The sequence below is a fragment of the Cebus imitator genome, unplaced genomic scaffold (assembly GCF_001604975.1).
Source record: "Cebus imitator isolate Cc_AM_T3 unplaced genomic scaffold, Cebus_imitator-1.0 Scaffold348, whole genome shotgun sequence".
Taxonomy (NCBI): Eukaryota; Metazoa; Chordata; class Mammalia; order Primates; family Cebidae; genus Cebus; species Cebus imitator.
The window spans coordinates 992,951-1,007,703 of NW_016107663.1; the positions used below are offsets into that span (position 1 = coordinate 992,951).

General features: G+C 55.8%; 2 protein-coding genes across 3 annotated transcripts in view; both read left to right on the forward strand.

Moving 5' to 3' along the window:
• The window catches only part of MFGE8 (milk fat globule EGF and factor V/VIII domain containing), a 15,821-nt gene extending 10,010 nt beyond the window's left edge, over positions 1-5,811 (forward strand). The window contains exons 6-8 of the mRNA XM_017506112.2: positions 3,011-3,195; positions 4,615-4,770; positions 4,894-5,811. Of these exons, the coding sequence (XP_017361601.1) occupies positions 3,011-3,195; positions 4,615-4,770; positions 4,894-5,031 (479 nt within the window). The 3' untranslated portion in view covers positions 5,032-5,811. The remainder of the gene's footprint in view (positions 1-3,010; positions 3,196-4,614; positions 4,771-4,893) is intronic.
• A 2,787-nt stretch (positions 5,812-8,598) lies between these two features.
• HAPLN3 (hyaluronan and proteoglycan link protein 3) overlaps positions 8,599-14,753 on the forward strand; it is a 15,702-nt gene continuing 9,547 nt past the window's right edge. The window contains exons 1-2 of one of the 2 annotated variants that reach the window (XM_017506114.2): positions 8,599-8,756; positions 13,684-13,869. In XM_017506114.2, the coding sequence (XP_017361603.1) occupies positions 13,731-13,869 (139 nt within the window). In that variant the 5' untranslated portion in view covers positions 8,599-8,756; positions 13,684-13,730. Of the gene's footprint in view, positions 8,757-11,347; positions 11,494-13,683; positions 13,870-14,753 lie in introns of those variants that run through there. The other variant, XM_017506116.2, reaches the window with a different exon arrangement.

A 14,753-nucleotide genomic window follows, 5' to 3' on the forward strand; every position in this document is an offset into this window, starting at 1 on the left:
CCGAGTGCAGAGTTTAGTGTTGAGTGCAGACCCTGGTGCCGAGTGCAGAGGGGATTTCCAACGGCGGGCTAGGTGCCGAGTGCAGAGTTTAGTGTGGAGTGCAGAGGTGGGCGTGGCAAAGCTAGATGCTGAGTGCAGATTCTGGTAACATAATTTCAGGCGTGGAGAGGGTTGGGAGAGGGTTGGGCGTGTCCGAGCTCCCAGCGAGGCAACCGACCTTACGCCCAGCTGTCCCATCTGCTTCCTTCCCTACAGGCACTCCAGTCGGCTGGTGCACGTGTGCTCGTGTGTGGGTGGGGCTGAGGTCTGGGTGTACCGGGGACTCCACGAGGGATCCCTCTTTGCAGGGATGGTGCCTTTGGCGAATTATTTAATTCAATTGATGTTTGTTAAGATATTGATTAAGCCCCTTCTGGATACTTGGCCCTAGGGAATGATTCCCTGACCTCATGGAATTTGCATTGTAGCCGGGGAGGCAGACAAGGAGCAGATAAAAGGGCAGTCAGAGCGCAGTCACAGCTCTGAAGAAAAGCTACAGGGTGATGAGAGGACCATGACGGGGGGGGGGGGGGGGGGGGGGGGGGGGGGGGGGGGGGGGGGGGGGGGGGGGGGGGGGGGGGGGGGGGACTCTGCTGGGAAGACCTTTGACCGGGGCCTGAATGATGGAGAGCGAGGCACATGAAGAACTCACAAAAGCATCGTAGGCAGGGAGTTGGTAAGTGCAAAGGCCCCAGGGCATGTCAAGGGCACAAGGAAGGCCACTGGGGCTGGAGCCTAGAGAGTGAGGGGCAGCTTGACAGGCGAAGAGCCCCAGGCACCAGCAATGTCATCACCTGGGAGCTTCTTAGAAATGCAGGCTGAGGCCCGGCACGGTGGCTCACTCCTGGAATCCCAGCACTTTGGGAGGCCGAGGTGGGCGGATCACCTGAGGTCAGGAGTTCAAGACCAGCCTGGCCAATGTGGCGAAACCCTGACTCTACTAAAAAAAGTACAAAAATTAGCCGGGCGTGGTGGTCGGCGCCTGTAATCCCAGCCACTAGGGAGGCTGAGGCAGGACAGTTGTTTGAACCTGGCCAGGAGGCGGAGGTTGCAGTGAGCCGAGATCGTGCCACTGCACTTCAGCCTGCGTGACAGAGTGAGACTCCATCTCAAAAAAAACAAACAAAAAAAAAGAAGTGCAGAGTGAAATCCCCAGCCTAAGAGCTGCTAAAACAACCTTTATTATTTATTTATTTATTTATTTTTTGAGATGGAGTCTCCTGGGTTCAAGTAGTTCTCTGCCTCAGCCTTCCAAGTAGCTGGGATTACTGGCACCCGCCACCACGCTGGGCTAATTTTTGTATTTTTCATAGAGATGAGGTTTCACCTTCTTGGCCAGGCTGGTCTTGAACTCCTGACCTTGTGATTCACCCGCCTCGGCCTCCCAAAGGGGCATGAGCCACTGTGCCTGGTGAAAGAGTATTTTTTAAATAAGATCCCAGGTGATCTATGAGAATTATTTCCGAGTATCTCGTTTTATAGATGGGGAGACTGAAACCCAGAGAGAGGAAGGGATTTCCTAGAGTGATGGAGCTGAAAGCCCTGCCCTGCCCTGGTGCCCCTCCCGACTGCAATTTACCAGGAAGGCTGTCTGACTTCTTGGGAGGTTGAGAGTGAGCCGGGTATGATGTATAGAGGGGTCTGCGTTGAGCACATTGTGCAGGATTGGTGTCCTCTGCAAAGCTGCCCAGGTGTTAGCCTGCCTCAGGCCTCTCCTCTTCTGGAGCCAAGGGGCGGCCAGCTCCCAGCCCGGTAGCCTCTCTTTGAGGGGAAGGTGGTGGTTCCCTGGCGCACCACCATCAGGAGGAGACGGTCCCCTCGGCAGGCAATTGTCAACACACCCTGGAGGCAACTGTTTTGAGTGGTGAGGGTGCAGGTGTCTGGGGGCAGTGACAGAACTTAGCTGGCTCCCAGGTGGATCCCCCTGGGGCATTGCCTCATCCATTTCCCCAGAGGGATAGATACTGTGGAGTGGGGAGACACCCCATCATTCTCCTGGGAGTTGTATCTCCTGCCCATCCCCAACTGTTCTATCCATATGCAGGTGCAGTTAGGAGAGCAAGGCAGCCCGGCACATTCCTGAGTGTTTGGGGCAGGGCTGAGTGAAACAACGTCCAGCTTTCTGGGCCAGCCCTCACAGGCCCGTGTGACCCCAAACATTTGAGTGTGTGAAGTGTGCCCTCTGGGAGACACTAAGTTGGGGAGATTTTTGGAGAATTGAAGTGGAGATGTTCCTGAGCCCCAGGACTTGTCCGATTTCTCTAACTTCCAGCTGCTGGAGGGCAGGGAGGTTGTCCTGTTCCTCACTGGGTCGCCACCAGGCAGGCCTTCATCAGCTGGGCGGGCTGTGTGGATGGTAGAGCTGATGTCATAGTGTGGCATCAGGAGTCTGTGAGTGCCTTGGGCATGAGGCTTCATGTCTTTCCGTTTTCTCATCTGTAGAATGGGCTTACTAATTTCTACTTCATTTAGTGGGGTTTTATTTTTGGTGGCAGATTAAATGACTGAATTAAGCACTGAATAAACAAAGAAGTTGTTAATGTAGATAGCAGCGGTGCCATGAGATGGCTGGGGGCAGTGCTGTGAGCCCAGAAGAGGAAGAAATCCTGCCCAAGTGAAGTAGTCAGGGCAGGCTTCTTGGAGGAGGTGTCTCACAAGTCAGGCATGAAGAAGGGCAGAAGGTGGTGGAGCAGGGGCTTCCCTGGTGCAGGCGGAGAAGGGTGGTGAGTGGGAGGTCTTGGGTGATCTATGAGGAACTGAGCCCAGCTGGTTGAGGTCAGGAGCTGGTGGGGCTGGCAGTGAAGAAGGTGGCACAGTTGGCCCTGCAAGGCAGATGGAGCTGCTTTCTGTTGTCCAAGAACGTGCCGGGGCTGCTCCGGATCCACAGAGTGTGTTCCGTTTCATCGCCTTGTGCTCCCACCCCTGGGAGCTGTGGATCCCAGATCCAGATGACAGCCCGTCTTGCTGGCAGGATGCCACCATCCCCTGGGCCTGAGGAATAACAGCATCCCTGACGAGCAGATCACGGCCTCCAGCAGCTACCGGAACTGGGGCTTGCACTTCTTCAGCTGGGACCCCTCCTATGCGCGGCTGGACAAGCAGGGCCACTTCAACGCCTGGGTGGCCGGGAGCTACGGCGGCGATCAGTGGCTGCAGGTGGGTCGGCCCCGCCTGGGACGCAGGCGTGGGGCTGGGTGGGATGAGGCCGGCCTGCCAGGTCTGACCTCCCCCTGCCCAGGCTTCTGCTCCCCAAAGAGTTCTAGAAAAGCCGTGTTTTTCTTCAGCTGTTCTTTCTTCTTCCCACCTGTACCCCCTTCTCCTGATCCTGCTTCCACCAAGGTGGAGAAAGGGTGTGTATGTGTGTGTGTGTGTGTGTTTGTGTGTGAATATGTGTGTGTGTGTGTGTTTGTATGTACGTATGTGTGTGTGTGTGTGTGTGTGTGTATGTGTGTTTGTGTGTGTGTTTGTGTTTGTGTGTGTGTGTGTGTGTATACGCAGGAGGAGAGCCGCTCCATGGACTGCACAGGGTTGACAAGGCTCAGCCTGTGGACAGCAGGGTGGAGATATCTTAGAACCTCTCCCCTTGAGCACAGCGTAGGGGACTGTGTCTAAGAAGCCACCATGTGACAGCCCTTGTCTGTCACTGAAACTGGGAAACAAAAGAGTCATGAAAACCAGGGCTGGTTTTGTAGGTGCGGAAACTGAACTGGCAGGACGGCGCTCTGCTTAGTGCCCACCTGCTGGCTGGCAGTGAGTTGGGTTGGCACCCGGATGTTGGGGAATTGGCGTGTCCAGGCGCAGCTGGCAGGCTCTCCAGGGAGGTCAGGGACTGGGGGCAGGAGACCTGGCTTAGGGCCCCATGGGGCACACTGCGGAGGTGGGTTCCATGAGGAGCTGCCAGCCTGGAGACGCCCTCAGGACCAGAGTCAGACTGTGAGCAGCACTGCAGGGAGCCTCCAGAGCGGCTCATGCCCTTCTAGGCTGTGGCCTTTCCTGTCCCTCTTCCCATCACACCGCAGTGTAGGTCTCAGGGAGGAGTTGGTGTGGGGTTGGCCAGGGCTCAGACTCTGTGAGCTCTGTAGCAGTGAGGTGCCTAACACCACGTATGGCAAAGTAGGTGGTATTATTTATGCTCCTTTTTTATATTCTGAGACAGTCTTGCTCTGTCAACCAGGCTGGAGTGCAGTGGAGCAGTCTCAGCTCACTGCAACCTCTGCCTCCTGGGTTCAAGCCATTCTCCTGCCTCAGCCTCCCTAGTAGCTGGGAATACAGGCACCTTCCATCATGTCCAGCTAATTTTTTGTATTTTTAGTAGACATGGGGTTTTACCATGTTGGCCAGGCTGGTCTCGAACTCCTGACCTCAGGTGATCCACCCACCTTGGCTTCCCAGAGTGTTGGAATTACAGGTGTGAGCCACCACATCTGGCCTTATGCCCATTTTATAACTGAGGAAACTGAGGCTCAGCCAAGTGGCTTTTTTTCAAAACTAGAATTCATGCCTCAGTGTGTCTGCCTCTTTTCACCTAACTGGAGATGGTCCAAGCAGAGAAAAGGTGATTGGTTTCTTCTGTAGGTGGACCTGGGCTCCCCAAAGCAGGTGACGGGCATCATCACCCAGGGGGTCCGTAACTTTGGCTCCGTCCAGTTTGTGGCATCCTACAAGGTGGCCTACAGTAATGACAGCATGGATTGGACTGAATACCAGGACCGCAGGACTGGCAGCAGCAAGGTGGGTGTCCGTCCAGCTGCCCACCCCTTGCCATGCCGCCATGACTTTCCTGGGAGCCTGGCCTGGGGCCTTGAGGGGAGTGGGCTGGCTCTGGGGTCCTCCTGACAGCCCCTCTGCCTCTAGATCTTCCCTGGCAACTGGGACAACCACTCCCACAAGAAGAACCTGTTCGAGACGCCCATCCTGGCGCGCTACGTGCGCGTCCTGCCAGTGGCCTGGCATAACCGCGTCGCCCTCCGCCTGGAGCTGCTGGGCTGTTAGTGGCCACCTGCCCCCCAGGTCTTCCTGCTTTCTGCCGGCCTGCCGCCTCCTGCCTCGTCAGCCCCTTTAAATCATCTTGGGGCTGGGGACTGGGGAGGGGATGGTATTCAAAGTTAGCGTGGTCACCTCTCCCTCCCTCCCTCTCTCCCTCCCTCCCTCTTCCTCACCCTCCACCTCTCATGGGTCCTGGCCCCAGCCCCTAACCCCCAGCCCCTAACCCCCAGCCCCTAATCCTCAGTCCCTAACCCCCAGCCCCTAATCCTCAGTCCCTAACCCCCAGCCCCTAACCCCCAGCCCTCACCAGCTTGTTTTCTTAGGCACTGAGGGAGCTGAGTAGATCTGGGACTGACAGAGAAGGGCAAAGTAGGGCGTGTGGTTTCCCTGCCCCCGTCCAGACCCCTGATCCCAGTCTCATGTGTCTCTGCTCTCCTAGCCCCTCTCCCACATATCACGTTCCCATGGTGACCTCAAGAAAGGCCCGCAAGTGCCAGGCTGGAGATAATAGCCTCTTGCCCATCAGCCCTGGGGTACCATGTGGCCACAACTGCTGTTGCCCTCTGCCCCATGACACTTCCCCTTGTCTCCCTGGAGACCTCTCTTGTCGCTTGTCCTGAAGCCCAGTGAGACAGAAGCGGGCGGGGCAGGTCTACGGGTAGATAAGGGAGCGAGGTCAGAGGAGGGTGCGGGTTAGCAGGGTGGGCATTCGGGGCCCTCTGTGCTGGCTCTCCACCCCAGAGGACACAGGCAGCTTCCAAAATATATTAATCTTTTTCACGGGAACTCTTGGTGTGGTTCGTTCTTGTTTCATGGGAATGGGACGTAATTTGTGCTGGTTTCCCCACCGCCCACCTGTGTTCTTCTCTGAGCCCCGGCTTGCTTTCTGTCACCTGCCTGACCACAGATAACTTCATAGGAGGTGGTGGGTGACTGTGATCCACGGTGGCCTGGAGGGAGTCAGGTCCTCAAATCCTAACTTTCCTTCTTCCCTCTGCTTTCTACCTCCATGCCTGTCTGGCTCTGGGACCCACAGCCGCTGCCTGGTCAGGGGCCCAGCGAGCACCTGGCAGCGCTGTCTCCTGAATGCCTTCGCTCCCTTCCTGCCAGGAAGACAGACCAGGCTGGGGCAGCTGGTTTTCCCCTTCAGCAGTTTCCATTCTCTCTGCAACTGGAGTGGGGCTGGAGAAACTATCAGAAATCCAGTGAACCTGTGCGCCTTCAGACGGTTTTGGGTGGGTGCAGCGTGGGACTGGAGGAGGAGCCAGGGCTCTGCCAAGTGGGCACGAGGCCTCCTGGCTGAACACACTGGTTCCTGGTAGGCCACTGGCCTGTGTGCTCTAGGGGTACCCTCGCTGCTCCCCCCTGTGTGGGGGCCATCAAGAAGTCGGGGTGGGCCATGCAGGCCAGTGTCCTGCTGATCTGGGAGGGTGACTTGCAGTCAGAGGCTTGAAAAAAACCACCCTGGTCTTCAAGGTGAATTTTTCCAAACTTTGGGAGCTGTCCTGTGCTCTGCAGGCGGGGGGTGCTTCTGAGCAACAGGAGGTGGTGCCACAGGACTGCCAAAGGGAGGGCGTGGCTTTGCTGGAACCACACCAGGGAAATGCACAATGGCTCCTTTCTGAGACCTAGCGATGCTGGGCTACCGGGCCTGGCAGGGTTGGAATAAAAGGTCCAGGCAGTGGTCTTCCTAGGAACTGAGGATGGGGGACGCCGTTCTTCTGGGGGTCCCTTGACCTACTGCTTCCTGTTTTCAAGCTCTCTTCTGTGGAGCAGTGTGCATTGAGTTTTGAGCCATGTCTTTCTGGGTGCCTTCGAGCCTCAGGACTCCTTCCCGGGGGCATTTCCTGCCCTGAACCCCTGTTCCAGCCTCCCCTCAGGATGAGCAGACAGTGGGAGAAGCATCTCTGCTTTGGGGTCGGTTGGCCACAGCCTTCTGAAAGTCCCCCTCCTGGGACCCTGGAGCAGAGTCCCTTCACTCCTGAGCCCCTCCTTCCTTCCTTGGCTTCTCTCCCTCAACAACGTCTTCCATTTGTCTTCCATCTTACCATCACTCCTGCACATTGACGTTTTCTGCCCGACTGCAAGGCAGAGGGTGACTGTTAAGATTCCACCTGCTGGCTGCCCCTACCCTGGCTGGCATGTTCAACTCCACTTACTGTAACCAAATGGGCTCTCCCTGCTGTCCATCCTCTCCCCCGTCGGGAATCTGCAGAGGACCCTTCCCTGGCTCCCCTTTGCCCATCAAGCCTGGCATTCCTTTTAGGTTCTGTCTACCTGTTAATCACAGTTCTTTGTGCTCTGACTTGCCCCTGGCTGTGTGTAACACACACACATGCATGCACACGTGCACGCACACACACACTCATGGGCCACCTTGGGCTGTGTTAAGAGGCTCTGGGCTATGCGACCCTGTGATCCTGTGAGCCTTCGACCCTTCCCCTAGCCAAAGCTGAAGGACCTCCTTAGTCTTTGCTGCTGACAAAACATCAGGCAGTACAGGCCAGGGACCCCATTGGTCTGGACAGGAAAGAAAACAGCCTGTCCAAACAGAGGCATCCTGAACTGCTGCCTGGATGGTGGTGCTGATAACCGAATTCCAAAGGGAGGCCCACCCCTGTTGGGGGACCACTCAGAAGCCTGATTGCCCCTGCAGGCTGCAGAGACATTCGATCCTGTGGTTCCCTCCCAGCCAGGGACACTCATTCAAGCCCCATGTCCCGAGGATAGCACCTGCTGTGTGCCTTACAGTGAGTTAGGAATCTGGCCAGTGTTTCATCATGGCCAAACTCAGGGGCAGGAGGATGTCAGCAACCTTGCTTTTTTTTTTTTTTTCTTTTTTGAGATAGAGTTTTGCTCTTGTTGCCGAGCCTGGAGTGCAATGGCATGATCTTGGTTCACCGCAGCCTCTACTTCCTGGGTTCAAGTGATTCTCCTGCCTCAGCCTCCCCAGGATTACAGGCATGCTCCACCACTCCCGGCTACTTTTTTTTTTTTGAGACGGAGTTTCACTCTTGTTACCCAGGCTGGAGTGCAATGGCGCGATCTCGGCTCACCGCAACCTCCGCCTCCTGGGTTCAGGCAATTCTCCTGCCTCAGCCTCCTGAGTAGCTGGGATTACAGGCACGCGCCACCATGCCCAGCTAATGTTTTGTATTTTTAGTAGAGACGGGGTTTCATCTCTTGACCTCGTGATCCACCCGCCTCGGCCTCCCGAAGTGCTGGGATTACAGGCGTGAGCCACCGCGCCCGGCTCCATTGCTTTCTATTGGGAAAAGAAAGAAATACGGAAGTCTCACCTCTTCCACATTCAAAGGTGGGGAGCAGCCTTAGCAGGTAGCAGAATGCTGGACAGTGGCTTCCTTGCTTACTCCCACTGTTTTTGGCAAACTAGGCTTTCAAAGGGGATCCCCCTCCCCAAACGTTCCTACTCCACCCCTACTCTCCTTTCCCAAGGCGTGAAATCATCAACTCTCGCACACCGCCTTTGCGGGGGTTCCCAGCGAGTCTGGAGGCCGCTCAAGTCTGCAGCAACTCGTCCCTTCGTGCCCAGTCCTTGGGAGGGAAAGGCGCTCGTGTTCCTTTAAGGGGTTGGTCCAGCGGGAGCGCTGGGGCTTGTCTGCTGCCGCTTCCTTTCTGGCCTTTTAAGCTTCCCAAATCCGACTGCCGCCTTGGACCGGGGCAGCTCGCGCCCCTGAGCGCCCTAGCTGTCGAGGAGCCGCCTGGGGACGGTACGTGGCTCCGGGGTCGCCGGGCTTCTGGGGCTGTGTGCGGGCTGGGTTCCTCCCTCCCACTTTGGGTGCCCTCCGGGTCCTCCCGGGCAGGGTCGGGGACGCGGCAGGAGGCGTGGGCTGGGCACTGCGGAGGCCGGGCTGAGATGGGCTGTGATCGCCGGCGAGGGGCGCCTGGGGCACAGGTGGGGTGAGAGCTGCGCGGGGTCGCGGGCGGACTCGCGTGGGACCCTCGTGCCCACCGCGAGGGCGCAGAGCCCGAATGGATCCCGTGACCTCCGAGACCACCGTCCAGCCCCAATCCCCTTTCCGCCGGGGGCCGCTCGGCGCCCTCCCGTGTCGTGTGTGCTCCAGTGCCGTCCGCGGCGCCCCAGCCTGCTCCTGGGCATCTGTGAATAATCCGGGGGCAGGGAGCCCTGCGAGGCTGCGCGCGGCAACCTGCGCCTCCGGACCGCGGCGGGCCCGATCTGGCAGCCCCGGGGGCAAACGCAACGGATGCCTCTGGGTTCCAGGCCTCGCTCACCGGGGTTCCTGCCCCAGCCACAGCGAGGCCAGAAGGGCAGGGAGGGTGGAGGGTAGAACCCTGGGTGGGGATGGCGACCCCTAGGGAGGAACGGAGGCGCGTGCGCCGCCAGGATGGAAACAGCGCGGCACTTGGACTCAGTCCCGCCGCCAGCCCGCTGGGTGGCCGCAGGCAGCCTGTGACCCTGTCCGGACGTCGGTGCCCAGCGCCGACCCTCGGGAGCACCTGTGCCCCCTGCAGCAGCGGGGTGGCGATTGAGAGGGCCCCGGCTCCTCTCCTGCGGCGCTGCCTGGGCCCGCTGCTGGGCATGCTGGTAGGAAACGCGTCCCGCTTTCGTTTTCCTGGGGGCCGGGTGTCAAAGGCGCCCGTCAAGCCTTGTCCAAACAGGGACACGGATGTCAGATTTCTCGCTGGGAGCCACGCTCGGGCAGGCTTCGCGGGCGATGCTGCCTCCGCTTGGGACCTGGGGGACTTGTGCTCCCGGCAGCCCAGTGCCGATGTGCACCTGACGGGGAGGTGGCACCCACCCTCCCTCCAAACCCAGGCTCAGCTTACTATTCTTAGGTGGAGGCGTCCCTAGGGAAGAGGGGCCTGGGAAAAGCAAAGGGCTGGCCGTCAACTTTCTCTAAGTTCTAGATATTTGACAAAAACAATGCCTCACTGACCTCCACTCTTGGCCTCGATTTCCTCAACTGTGAAGAGGAGACAGTGGTGACCACTTTCTCTCTAGGCAGTGAGAGAGGAGGAAGAGCCACTGAGCGGGCGTACGACGTCACCGTGCCAGCTGCTCACAGGTGTAGCTGCAGGTCATATTCTCCCCGCGCTTGCTCCTTACCAAGCAGTTTCTAAGTGCTCTGCAGGTATTGTCTCCCTTCATCTTCACAAAAGTGTTTTCTGGTTAGTATTGTCGTCACCCCCGTTTTTTTTTTTTTTTGAGATGGAGTCTTGCTCTTGTTGCCCAGGCTAAAGTGAAATGGTGCGATCTCAGCTCACTGCGACCTCTGCCCCCCATGTTCAAGGGATTCTGCTGCCTCAGCCTCCCGAGTACCTGGGATTACAGGTGCTCACCACCACATTCAGCTAATTGTTGAATTTTTAGTAGAGATGGGGTGTCTCCATGTTGGCCAGGCTGGTCTCGAACTCCTGACCTCAGGTGATCTGCCCACCTCAGCCTCCCAAAGTGCTGGGATTACAGGCATGAGCCACCATGCCCAGCTTGTGACCCCCATTTTACAGATGAAGAAACTGAGGCTCAGAGAGGTGCAGTGACTTGTCCCATGACAGAGGGTTAGTATGTGGGTGGAGCCAGAACTGAATCCAGGTGGCCAGTCTCCTTCTAGAGCCTGAAATCTTTGCCATGTTCATTTGTTGAGCACCTGCTACATGCCATAATCGTCACCACAGCCCATCAAGTTCCCTGTGTGTGTGTGTGTGTGTGTGTGTGTGTGTGTGTGATGGAGTCTTGCTCTGTCAGGCAGGCTGGAGTGCAGAGGCACCATCTTGGCTTACTGCCTCACTGCAACTTCTGCCTCCCAGGTTCAAGCAATTCTCCTGCCTCAGGCTCCCTAGTAGCTGGGATTACAGGCACCTGCCACTACACCCAGCTAATTTTTGTATTTTCAGTAGAGGCTTAGAAGGGGGTTTCACCATGTTGGCCAGGCTGGTCTCGAACTCCTGACCTCAGGTGATCCACCTACCTCGGCTTCCCAAAATGCTCTGGGATTACAGGTGTAAGCCACCATATCCAGTCTTAAGTTTCTTTTTTTTTTTTGAGACGGAGTTTCACTCATGTTACCCAGGCTGGAGTGCAATGGCGCGATCTCGGCTCACCGCAACCTCCGCCTCCTGGGTTTAGGCAATTCTCCTGCCTCAGCCTCCTCAGTAGCTGGGATTACAGGCACGCGCCACCATGCCCAGCTAATATTTTGTACTTTTAGTAGAGACAGGGTTTCACCATGTTGACCAGGATGGTCTCGATCTCTTGACCTCGTGATCCACCCGCCTCAGCCTCCCAAAGTGCTGAGATTACAGGCTTGAGCCACCGCGCCTGGCCTTTTTTTTTTTTTTTTTAACAGATGAGGAAATGGAGGCACAGAGAGTTGAACTTGCCAGAAGTAACTCAGCAGGATGCAGTGTGTCCTGCTCCAATACCGAGCCCAGGTCTGAGTGCCCAGGCAGGACTCCAGCTGATTCGGGGAGCTATCTACTGCCAAGGGGACTGGGCTGGACTTGGTCTTGGGCCTTCCAGCTGGTGGCACCTCTGCGGTGGTCCTGAGGAGTTGGTGGGTGGATAGCCAGGGTAGGGGAGCGGAGACTGCCCATCCTTCGCCTCAGATGGTCAGAGATGGGCCTGGGGCAAGGCAGCAACTAAGTGGCAACTGCCACTCCCGACTCCACTCAGGACCCTGTCCTGTGCATCAACTTTAGCATTCAAGGCTATGCTTGTCTTTACCCTGAGTTCCCGTTTAGTCTTCTCGGGAGAGAGGAAGTTTTCTGTTCAGAGAGGTCAAATGACTTTCCCAGGATCACCCAGCTAGCAGGTGGCAGAGCCAAGACCCAAACTCAACGACTTTAACGTGAAACCTTGGGCCTTGTGTGCTGCTCCTCTCTCAGAGAGCGCTGGAAAACGACCAGCTTTCTCCTGGGTTGTCATTCTTGGGTACAGGGCTGATCTTTTCTTCATAATTCCTTTTTTATTTTTTCTTTTTCTTTTCTTTTTAAGATGCAGTTTTGCTCTTGTTGCCCAGGCTGGAGCACAATGACATGATTTTGGCTCACTGCAACCTCCACCTCCCAGGTTCAAGCAATTCTCCTGCCTCAGTCTCCCGAGTAGCTGGGATTACAGGTGCATGCCACTACGCCTGGCTAATTTTTGTATTTTTAGTAGAGATGGAGTTTCACCTTGTTAGCCAGTCCAGTCTCGAACTCCTCAGGTGATCCACCCACCTTGACCTCCCAAAGTGCTGGGATTATAGGCATGAGACCCCGTGCCCAGCCCAAGTTTGAATCTTATAATTCTACCTCTTAGTAGCTGTGTGGCCTTGGGCAGGGAACTGTTCAAAGTAGGACACGCCTGTAATCCCAGCTACTCAGGAGGCTGAGGCACAAGAATCACTTGAACCCAGGGGGCAGAGGTTGCAGTGAGCCAAGATCGTGCCACTGCACTACAGCCTGGGTGATAGAGCAAGACTGTCTCAAAAAATTTTTAAAAAAGGCTGGGCGCGGTGGCTCACGCCTATAATCCCAGCACTTTGGGAGACCGAGGCGGGTGGATCTCGAGGTCAGGAGATCGAGACCATCTGGTCAACATGGTGAAACCCCGTCTCTACTAAAAATACAAAAATTAGCTGGGCATGGTGGCGCATGCCTGTAGTCCCAGCTACTCGGGAGGCTAAGGCAGGAGAATTGCCTGAACCCAGGAGGCGGAGGTTGCGGTGAGCCGAGATCGCGCCATTGCACTCCAGCCTGGGTAACAAGAGCGAAACTCTGTCTCAAAAAAAGAAAAAAAAAAATTTTTTTTTTAAATTATTTTTGACCTTACTGGGTGCGATGGCTCCCGTCTTTAATCCCAGAGCTTTGGGAGGCCAAGGTGGGTGGATCACTTGAGGTCAGGAGTTCGAGACCAGCCTGGCCAACATGGCAAAACCCTGTCTCTACTAAAAATACAAAACATTAGCTGGGCATGGTGGCGCGTGCCTGTAATCCCAGCTACTCAGGAGGTTGAGGCAGGAGAATTGCCTGAACCCAGGAGGCGGAGGTTGCGGTGAGCTGAGATTGGGCCATTGCACTCCAGCCTGGGTAACAAGAGCAAAACTCCGTCTCAAAAAAAAAAAATAAAAAAAGAACTACATTTTACATTGTGACCTTCTACCTCACCTCCCACAGACGTTTGTGGACTGGAACAAAAGTTTCTCAATGCAGGGTTCGTCTTAATGTACCATATATGCGCCCTCAGAGTTTCTATTCTAGTCTAGTTTATTTGGTGTCATTAAAAGTCGCTTCTCACAACCTTTCAAATTCAAACCTCTGGCTTGAAAAACATTAAGGCTGTCAGATTGTCCTGCTTACTTTTCTCTACTGTCTTTTAGCTGCCTGCTACTGCCTTCTTCTGATTTGTCTGCTTATTGCCCGTCTTGCCTTTGGGGTGCCGCTCCCTGAAAGCAGGACCGTCATCCAGCTTGCCCCTGCTGTCTTCTCGGCTCCGGGAACAGTGTCTGGCACGCAGGCTTGAAGGTGTCCCGCACGCAGGCTGAGGTGTCCCGCACGCAGGCTGAAGGTGTCCTGCACGCAGGCTGAGGTGTCCCGCAGTGAGCAGTCGAGCAAGTGAGTGAGCGGTGCTGAAGCGGAGGGGTGCAGCCTCGCTGCCCGGCTTTTCTAGCTGCCTTGTTTTCCTCCTCTCCCCAATTTGCCCAGGGGCCCCAACCTGGCCCAGATCACCCTGGCATGAGGAGATGGGCCTGCTGCTCCTGGTCCTGCCGCTCCTGGTCCTGCCGCCCCTGCTGCCTGGTGCCTACGGACTGCCTTTCTACAATGGCTTCTACTATGCCAACAGCGCCGATGACCAGAACGCAGGCAATGGCCACGGCAAAGGTAGGCGACATCCCACGCACAGCTCTTTGCTCCCCTGGGTGATCTAGACCTCCCCGGCTCCTGCTGCGATCTGTGGGTTCCAGGCGGGGACAGGGACATGGCCTGATGCAGCAGCCATGTCCCAGCAGGCCCCTTGTAGTGGACCAGCGTGCCTAAGACAGAGGAAGGGGTGATTTAGTTTCCCTGTGTTGCCAGCCCCTTAGTCATGGGGCCCAATTCACTTAGGCTTTTTACTTTTCCTAAAAGTCTTGCCAGTTGTTCAGGGTCAAGCTTAAATGTGTCCTCCCCTGGTCCCCCCAGTGGAAAGGGGGCGTGGGGTCAAATAGATGTGAGTTTGAATCTTTTTTTTTTGTTTTTTTGAGAGTCTCTGTTGCCCATGCTGGACTGCAGTGGCATGATCTCCACTCACTGCAACCTCTGCCTCCTAGGTTCAAGCAATTCTGCCTCAGCCTCCTGAGTAGCTGGGATTACAGGTGTGTGCCACCACGCCTGGCTAACTTTGTATTTTTAGTAGCAATGGGGTTTCACCTTGTTGGCCAGTCCAGTCTTGAACTCCTCAGGTGATCCACCCACCTCGACCTCCCAAAGTGCTGGGATTATAGGCATGAGCCCTCGTGCCCAGCCCGAGTTTGAATCTTATGATTCTACCTCTCAGTAGCTGTGTGGCCTTGGGCAGGGAACTGTTTAAAGTAGCAGTTATTGTGCACCCATCATGGGCTGGGCATGCTTCTAGATACTTTGCATATGTCATCTATAAAAATCACAAAAGCCCTGAGGTAGGCAAGGGTGAAAATACACACTTTTTTTTTTTTTTTTTTTTTTTTTTTTTTTTTTTTTTTTTTTTTTTTTTTTTTTTTTTTTTTTTTTTTTTTTTTTTTTTTTTT